This window comes from Eimeria acervulina, genomic scaffold (assembly GCF_000499425.1).
Source record: "Eimeria acervulina Houghton genomic scaffold, Eah_scaff753, whole genome shotgun sequence".
Classification (NCBI taxonomy): domain Eukaryota; phylum Apicomplexa; class Conoidasida; order Eucoccidiorida; family Eimeriidae; genus Eimeria; species Eimeria acervulina.
The window spans coordinates 4522-13781 of NW_013549617.1; the positions used below are offsets into that span (position 1 = coordinate 4522).

At 54.6% G+C, this 9260-nt stretch overlaps 2 protein-coding genes across 2 annotated transcripts; both read right to left on the bottom strand.

Moving 5' to 3' along the window:
- Positions 1-566: 566 nt before the first annotated feature.
- EAH_00048150 (hypothetical protein, conserved) lies at positions 567-1970 on the bottom strand (the record flags this gene model as incomplete). The annotated part of the gene is made up of 1 exon (XM_013394506.1): positions 567-1970. One exon carries the CDS (start codon positions 1968-1970, stop codon positions 567-569), a length of 1404 nt encoding a protein of 467 aa, XP_013249960.1.
- Positions 1971-4258: 2288 nt separating this feature from the next.
- EAH_00048160 (hypothetical protein) lies at positions 4259-7383 on the bottom strand (the record flags this gene model as incomplete). Its single annotated transcript, XM_013394507.1, has 2 exons — positions 4259-5183; positions 5315-7383. 2 exons carry the CDS (start codon positions 7381-7383, stop codon positions 4259-4261), a joined length of 2994 nt encoding a protein of 997 aa, XP_013249961.1.
- Between the last annotated feature and the right edge of the window lie 1877 nt (positions 7384-9260).

Here is a 9260-nt window from a genome sequence, read left to right on the forward strand (position 1 = left end):
GTCTCTCTTTGTCTGTCTCTTTTTGTTTCTCCGTCTCTGTCTGTCTGCTTTATTGCTGTCTCTCTCTGTCTCTTCTATTATGCTGCTGCTGCATGCTGCTGCTCTGTCTGTCTCCTGTGCTGCTCTCTTGAGCAGAGTTCTGCTGTCTCCTCACTGCAACAAAAGCTTACTCGCTGCTGCTGCCAGCAAACAACAAAAACATAGTCCATGCACACTGCTGCTGCTGCTGCTGCAGCAGCAGCAAGAGCAGCAAAAGTAGCGGGAAAGGCACACGCACTGAGACCAAAGGCGCCGCCAGCACAGCAGCAACATAAGCTGAAGCAGCAGCTGTTGTTGTTGTTGTTGCTGCTGCTGTAGCTGCTGCAGCCCTGCTAAGCTGCCGGTGCAGTTGCTGCTGCCGTTGTTGCAGCAGCAGCCGCAGCATTCGCTGCCGCTGTTGTTGCTGCTGCTGCTGCAGTAGGCACCATAGGATCTTACCCTCGACCGCACACACCACCTTCATCCGCTGCAGCAGCAGCAACAGCAGCAGCAACAACAACAGCAACAGCAACAGCAGCAGCAGTATTTTATTCATCAAAGAGACTACCTGAAGCCCCTCCCTTCGGCTGCGGCTCTGCAAATATGCTGCTGGGGGCCCCCCCTTTAATAAGGAAGGACATCAACGCCTGATGCTTTTGCTGCAGGGCCTCCTTCTTCTTTCGTTGTTCTTCTTCGCGTCTCTTTCTCTCTTCTTCTTGCTGCTGCTGCAGCAGCAGCAGCCGACGCTGCTCCTGCTCACGCTGCTGCTGCTCGCGCTCGCGCTGCTGCTGCAGCAGCAACTGCTGCTGCAATTCCTGCTGCCGACGCTCCTCCGCAAGCCGCTGCTGCTGCTGCTGTAACAGCTGCTGCTGCTGCAGCATGTCTGCATGCGATCCATTTGCAGCAGGAGTCCCCGGAGGAGACACAATATGACCCCTCCTGAGGCCTCTTCTTGCTGCCTCGGTGCTGCTGCCTGCTGCTGCTGCTGCTGCTGCTGCTGCTGCGCTTGCAGCTGCTGCTGTCTCAATGCCGCTGCACCCTGATTGTAAAGCGCTTAAAAGCTGCTTGATCATCTGCTGCCCTGCTGTCTGCTGCTGCAGCAGCTGCTGCAGCATCACCTGTTGCTGCTGCTGCTGCTGCTGCATCTCCCTCAAATCAGCAGCAAGCCGCTGCACCGCAGCAGCCACCGTCTCTCCCCCGCATGCACAGACCGTCAGCGGCTGCCGCTGCTGCTGCTGCTGCTGCTGCTGCAGGCGCAAGCGGCGCATCTGTTCAGCTGCTGCTGCTGCCTGCTGTTGCTGCTGCTGCAGGTCCTTGTCCTCCCGCTGCAGCTGCGAAGGTGCTGCAGCAGGGAAACCATTCTCTGTTGGGTTTGCATCTGGTGCTGCTGCTGTTGCTGCTGCTGTTGTTGGGTCGGGTGCATCGCGCCAGTCCCCAAAATGCCCTTCTGCTGCTGTTCCTGCTGCAGCTCCTGCTGCTGCTGCTGCTGCTGCTGCGCCAGCGCTTAGAGAATCCACCCCGTGGAAGGCTTCTGCTGCATCTTTGCTGCTGCAGTGTCTGACGAGAGGATCAGAGACAGCTTCTTCTGCAAGCAGCGGCCCCTCATCCTGCTGCAGTCCAGCAGCAACGCCTCCAGCAGCAGCAACTGCTGCTGCAGCAGCTGCTGCTGTTGCTGCTGTAGCAGCAGAAGAAGGAGCAGCAGCACGGGGCGGCGTTCCTGCTGCTGCTTCAGGTGCAGACACCAAACAGGAATGATCAAAAGAGGCTGGAAAAGAAGGTGAAGCTGCAGCAGTTGCTGCTGTAGCGGGAAGAGCAGCAGCAGCAGCAGCTGCTGCTGCTGCAGCGTCAGCAGCAGCAGCAGTTGCTGCAGGAGTTTGTGTCTTCGGCTGCTCTGCTGACACCAGCCTCGGAGACTCCCACTTCTCCTCGTCTTCCCACAAGGGTGAGGGCATCTTCTTCAGGTTGTTGTTGGGGTGTACGTACAGCTGAGGTGTACGTACAGCTGAGGTGTATGTACAGCTGAGGTGTATGTACAGCTGAGGTGTATGTACAGCTGGCGCTGTAGAGACCCTAAAGCCCCCCCAGGAGGCGCAGCCGGCTCAACGTGCTGCTGCTGGTGGATCAATGGTCCTCAACACGTTCACTGACACCACCAGAGACGCTGCAGCTAGCGCTGCTGCTGCTGTTGCTGCTGTTGCAGCTGCTGCTGCTGCTGCTGCTGCTGCTGTGCTACTGTTGCGGGATTGCTATTGCTGCTGCTGCTGCTGCGCGCTTGCTGCTGCATTGCCGTTCCGCTTCCTGCTGCTGCTGCTGCTGCGGAGCAAACAAGAAGGAGACGCATGTGGCGTTGAGCAGCAGCAAAGAAGCTGAGGGTACACCTCAGCTCGTTGTTAGAGAGAGACAGGGCTGAAGGTGTTCAGCAGCAAAAAATGCAGCAGCAATTGCTGCTGCTGCTCTCTGCTGCTGCTGCTGCTCTCTGTTCCTGCAGCAGAGCGCGTAGTGCGTAGAAACATGAGAGGAACACAGCGCAGCAACTGCAGCAGCAGCAGTAGCAACAGCAGCAGCAGCTGCTGCTGCTGCTTAATAGGAATTCGTTTTGCTGCAGTTGGAGACAGCTCTGCGTTCCTCATGATAGAACAGTGGCTATCCATCAGCAGAGACAGACACAGAGATAAAGAGACAGAGACAGAAAGAAGTAAAGAGACAGAGACAGAGAGAAAGAGACAAAGAGACAGAGACAGAAATAAAGAGACAGAGATAAGGAGACAGGTATTTTAAAGAAAGAAAAGGAGACAGACTCAGAAATAAAGAAAGAGAGACAAAGAGAAAGAGACAAAGAGAGAGGGGGACGGAGACGATGAAACAGATATAAAAAGAGAAAGAGACAGACACAATAAATAAAGAGACAGAGACAGAGAGAGCAAAGAGAGAAGAAGAGAGACAGATATATAAAAGGAGACAGACAGAGACAGAAATAAAGAGACAGAGACAGAGAAAGATGAGAAATAAGAAGAGACAGATATATAAAGAAAAAGAGACAGAGGAGACAGACAGAGACAGAGACAGAGACAAAGAGACAGAGACAGAGACAAAGAGACAGAGACAAACAAAGAGACAGAGGCAGCAAAGAGAGAGAGAAAAACAAAGAGAGAGACACTAAGACGCAGGGCAACAAGAGAAGATTAAAAAGAAGCACATAGAAGCAGAAAGGCTAGAGGAGACAGATAGAAGAGACAGAAACAAAGAGACAGATAAAAGGAGACAGACAAACAAAAGACAAGAAGGAGCAGAGAGAGACAGCTGTATCAATCAATCTCTTGCAATTCATACACCAGGCGAGAGGAGACGCCTAAACCCTCAGCAGCTAAACCCTAAACCCTAAACCACAAAACCCTAAACCCTAATCCTCAGGTTTCCGCTCTACCCACCACCTCACAAGCTAACAGAAGGGCTACTGCTGCTGCCTTTAGTTATTTACTGTCTCCTCTATTTAACTACTCTCTCCTGACAAAGAAGACAAACTAACAAAAGAAAGTTCTCGCGAAGCCAGCGAGCTGAGAAAGAGCTAAGTGACGCATGCTGCTGCTGCTGCTGCTGCTGCTGCTTCTGCACGGTGGCGCAGTAGCAGCAGAACGCTGTAGCAATAATAGTAACTGCAGTAGCAGAGCAGCAACAGCAGCACTGGCGCTGCTGCAGCAGCAAGGAGACAGTTAGTTGTCTCACACTGCGGCAGCTACGGGCTAAGGGATTGTCTGTCTCTACAGGGACCTCTGCCTCGGTGTCTTGAGGCTCTGCATGCACCCCGAAAGTATGCATGCATTTGGCGCATGCACATGATGCATGCAGCCCCAAAGTATGCATGCATTTGACGCATGCACACGGTGCATGCAGCCCTAATGTTTGCATGCAGCTGGCGCATGCATATGGTGCATGCAGCCCCAAACTTTGCATGCAACTGGCGCATGCATATGGTGCATGCAGCCCCACAGTTTGCATGCGTATGGTGCATGCACACGGTGCATGCAGCCCCAAAGTTCGCCTTTCCTAAGCAAAGGGATTACTTAAGATTATTTTAAAAAGGACATAATGAAAAAGAGCAGCAAAAAAGGCTCTGCACGCCTCAAAACAACTGCAAAAGATTAAAAGATTTAAACTAAAACAAAACAAAGAAAAGAAGCAAATAACTATACGCTACGCCACATGCATGCATGCATGCATGCATGCATGCATGCAGCCCCATTCAGTTGCCTGCATTACGTTTCCTTTTTAAGGTGCTTTGGCTTTCTGTTTTCTTTGTTGTCTTCTCTTTGTTTGGTGCTGCTGCATCTTTCTTTGTCTCAACTTTTCTTCTTTTTCTTTCGTCTGCGTCATTTGCTGCTGCCTTCTTGTCTTCACTCTCTTCTCGCTTGTTGTCTTGCTGCTGTCTTCTGCTGCGTTTGCTGCGGCTCTCGCCCTGCTGCTGCTGCTGCTGTCCGTTCAGCTGCTGCTGCTGCTGCTCATCGTCTCCTTTTTCCTTTGTCTTTCTGTCTCTGGAAGCCTTTGCTGTCTCTGTTGCTTTCTTCTGCTGCTGCTTCTTCTGCTGCTCCGCTGTCTCCTTTTGCTGCTGCTTGCTGTCTCTCTCCTCTTCGTTAACCCTCTGTCTCCTTCCCTCAACCTTCTTTTCTTTACCCCCACCTCCTGCGGCGCTGCTCGCTGCCTTGCCTTTCGGTGCAGCAGCAGCAGCAGCAGCAGCAGCAGCAGATTGCTTCTTGGTCTTGCTGCTACTGCCGCCGCCCTTTGCGAGTGCTTGAGGTTCTTCCTGAAGCTCTTTTATATTTCTGCTGCTGCTGCTTTCTGCTGCAGTCTCCCCCCTCTTCTGTCTCTTTACTGTTGCTGGCGAGTTGCTGCGGCTTGCGCTCACGCTGCTGCTGCTGCTGCGGGGCTTGCCTGTCTTTTTTGCTGCTGCTGCTGTTGCTTTCTTCCTAGTAGCATCGCGTGTGCTGCTGCTGCGGCCCCTCCTGCTGCTGCGCCCGTCCGTCTTGCTGCTGCTGCTGCGGCTTCTGCTGCTCTTGCGGCTTGTGCTGCGGATGCTGCTACTCCTTGCTGCAGGACTGCCGCTAGCACTGCGTCTGCTGCTGCTTCTGCTGCTGGCTTTGCTGCTGCCTCTATGACTTCCCTCCTTGACGCTGGGGAGCGGGCTCTCAGCAGGGGGGTTGCTGGGGCTGTTGCTGCGGCTGCGTTTGCTGCTGTTGCTGCGCTTGCTGCTGCTGCTGCGGCTGCGTCTGCTGCTCTTGCTGTTGCTGCTGCTGCTGCGCACGCTGCTTGCTTCTCCTTCAGGCTGGGGGCTTCCGCTCGCCATCCGCTTGTCTTTTGATATGCTTCTGCTTCTTGATTGAGAGCCGCCTGCCTTGGGGCTGCTGCTGCGTTTGCTGCTGCTGCGGCTCCTGCTGCTGCCAGCCTTGCTGCCGCTAGGGCTTCTGCTTCTGTTGCTGCCGCTAGGGCTCTTGCTTCTGTTGCTTCCGCTAGGGCTTCTGCTTCTGTTATTGCTACCGCTAGGGCTTCTGCTGCCAGCCTTGCTGCCGCTAGGGCTTCTGCTGCTGCTCTTGTTGCTGCCGCTGGGGCTCCTGCTTCTGTTATTGCTGCCGCTAGGGCTTCTGCTTCTGTTGCTGCTGCCGCTAGGGCTCTTGCTTTTGTTGCTGCCGCTAGGGCTTCTGCTTCTGTTGTTGCTTCCGCTAGGGCTCCTGCTGCCAGCCTTGCTGCCGCTAGGGCTTCTGCTGCTGTGTTTGCTGCCGCTAGGGCTCCTGCTGCTGCGTTTGCTGCCGCTGGGGCTTCTGCTGCCAGCCTTGCTGCCGCTAGGGCTCCTGCTTCTGCTGCTGTGTCTGCTGCCGCTAGGGCTCTTGCTGCCAGCCTTGCTGCCGCTAGGGCTTCTGCTCCTGCTGCTGTGTCTGCTGCCGCTAGGGCTCTTGCTGCTGTGTTTGCTGCCGCTGGGGCTTCTGCTTCTGTTGCTGCCGCTAGGGCTTCTGCTGCTGCTCTTGTTGCTGCCGCTAGGGCTTCTGCTTCTGTTGTTGCTGCCGCTTGGGCTTCTGCTGCCAGCCTTGCTGCCGTTAGGGCTCTTGCTTCTGCTTCTGTTGCTGCCGCTGGGGCTCCTGCTGCTGCGTCTGCTGCCGCTGGGGCTCTTGCTTCTGCTTTTGTTGCTGCCGCTAGGGCTTCTGCTTCTGTTGCTGCCGCTAGGGCTCTTGCTTCTGCTTTTGTTGCTGCCGCTGGGGCTCCTGCTGCTGCTCTTGTTGCTGCCGCTGGGGCTTCTGCTGCGTTTGCTGCCGCTAGGGCTTCTGCTGCTGCTCTTGTTGCTGCCGCTAGGGCTTCTGCTTCTGTTGTTGCTGCCGCTAGGGCTTCTGCTGCCAGCCTTGCTGCCGCTGGGGCTCTTGCTTCTGCTTCTGCTGCTGCGTTTGCTGCCGCTAGGGCTTCTGCTTCTGTTGCTGCCGCTAGGGCTTCTGCTGCCAGCCTTGCTGCCGCTAGGGCTCTTGCTTCTGCTTCTGTTGCTGCCGCTAGGGCTCCTGCTGCTTCTGTTGCTGCCGCTGGGGCTCTTGCTTCTGCTTTTGTTGCTGCCGCTGCGGCTCCTGCTGCTGCGTTTGCTGCCGCTGGGGCTCCTGCTGCCAGCCTTGCTGCCACTAGGGCTTCTGCTCCTGCTGCTGCTCTTGTTGCTGCCGCTAGGGCTTCTGCTTCTGTTGTTGCTGCCGCTAGGGCTTCTGCTGCCAGCCTTGCTGCCGCTGGGGCTCCTGCTGCCAGCCTTGCTGCCGCTGGGGCTCCTGCTGCCTCTGTTGCTGCCGCTGGGGCTCCTGCTGCTGTGCTTGCTGCCGCTAGGGCTCCTGCTGCTGTGTCTGCTGCCGCTAGGGCTTTTGCTTCCAGCCTTGCTGCCGCTAGGGCTCCTGCTTCTGCTGCTTCTTTTGCTGCCGCTAGGGCTTCTGCTGCTGTGTTTGCTGCCGCTAGGGCTCTTGCTGCCGCTGGGGCTTCTGCTTCTGCTTCCAGCTGCACTTCGTTTGCTGTTGCTGCTTCTGTTGCTGCCACTGCGGCTGCGGCTGCGGCCTCTGCTGCAGTTAGCGCTGCGTTTGCTGCTGCTGCTTCTGTTGCTTCTGTTGCTTCCGCTGGGGCTCCTGCTTGCTGCTGCTGCAGCACCGCCTTCTGTACCCTCGCTGCTGCTCCTGCGGCTTGCTGCTGCAGGGCTGCCACTGCGCTGCCTGCTGCTGCTGCTTCTGTTGCTGCGGGGGGACCCGCTTCTGCTGCGGCTACGGTTGCTAGCAGCAGCACTTGGAGCTTTGCTGCTAGCCCTGCTGTCTCCTTGTTTATTGCTGCTGCTGCTCCTGCTGCGGCTGCCGTCGCTTGCTGCATCAGCCCTCTTGCTGCTGTACGCAGCAACAGAGCTGTTGCTGCGGCTCCTGTTGCTGCTACGTGCTGAGCGATGGCTGCTGCTGCCCCTGCTGTGTACGGGGGGGGAGTTGCTGCGGCTGCGTCTCTCAGGAGACACTTTGGTGCTGCTGCGTTTGCTGCTGCTGCTGCGTCTGCTGCTGCTGCTGCGCCGCATCTCTCTCTTGGGGCTTGCGCTTGCAGCTCTGCTGCTACCGCGAGGAGACCCGCTCCTGCTGACGCCCCTAGAGGAGGGTTCTGCTGCTGCTGCTGCTGCTGCTGGCTCAGGGCTGTAGCTGCGAAGGCGGCTGCTGCTTCTTCCCTTGAAGGAGACAGCAGGGCTGGCGCTGCGGCGGGCGGCCCTAGGGCTGCTCCTATCTACAGACATACTCCTGTTGGGGCTGCCTCCTCTGCTGTCTCCTCTGCTGTCTCTTCTGCTGTCTCCACGACCCCGCCTGCGGCTGCCGCTGCGGTGTCTGCGGCTGCGGTGTCTCCGACTGTGGCTGCAGAGGAGACAGACAAATGCAGAAAGGAGACAGTGAAAGAGACAGTAAAGAAGAAGAGACAGAAGGCAGATATACAGTAGAGACAGACACAAAAGAAGAGACAGAAAGGAGGCAGGCGTAGAGACAAGAGAGACAGGAGGCGAAAAGGAGACAAACAAAAGACAAAGAGAAGCGAAGCAGAGAAGAAGACACAAAAAAGAAAGAGAGTATAAAGAGACAGTACAGAAAGACAAAAAAGAGACAGTGCGAGAGGAGACATATAGTAGAGACAGAGAGAGACAGAGAGAGACAGAGAGAGACAAGCAGCGCACACAAGACAAGAGACAAAGAAGAGACAGAAAAGATATAGGCAAGAAATAAAGAAGAGACAGAGAGGGTACAGTGGGAAGACAGATATATATATATATATATATACAAATATATGAGACAGAGAAGAGACATACAGTGCACAAGGAGACAGGAAGGAGACAGATAATGTACAAGAAGAAGACAGAAAGAAAGAGAGGAGATAGAGACAAATAATAAACAAAGAGAAGACAGACAAAAAGACAGAGACAAAAGCCTGTCTATTATATCAATTAATAAATCTATCGCATATATCTGTCTGCTTTTTTTGTCCCAATCGCATGCATGCATGCATGCATGCATGCATGCATGCATGCATACCTGCGTCTTCTTCTTTTATGCTTTCTTTCTTTTCTTTTCTCTGGCTTTGCCTCTGCCTTTCCTTCTGCTACTAACAGTCGGTGCGCCATGTCGCAGACATCGATATAATAAACTCTTTGCGAATCCCCCAATATGAAGCAACTCTGCATATTCATCATTTAGCAGCACATCAGTGCAGCAGCAGCAGCAGCAAATCAATTAACCAGCAGCAGCAGCAAATCAATTAACCAGCAGCAGCAGCAAATCAATGCTGCAGCACCAGCAGCAGCAGCAAATCAATGCTGCAGCAGCAACAATAAATCAATGCTGCAGCACCAGCAGCAAATAAGTGCAGCAGCAGCATGCATGCAGGTATATATTTGGGGTGTATAGGGACCTACCCGCTGGTCTGTGAGGGCTAAGCGTTCATCTCCTGCTGCTAAGAGGGTCCCTTCTCCTTCTTGTGGGGCCCAATCAACCCATTGATGTTTATTCTTAGAAATAAAAGAGGAGACACTTCGTTTGCTTTTCTTTTCTGCAAGAGTCTCCTTAATAGTTTGAGGTAAGAAAGGCACATTCTTATTCAAGAGGAGACGGGTCTTACCCCCTAATGGCTGCACAAAGAAGCAGCCGCCTTGCTGATGCAGCTGACGTGTAGAGAAATATACAGCACATTGCTGCCCTGCAACACTGTTCTGCAGCAGCAAACAA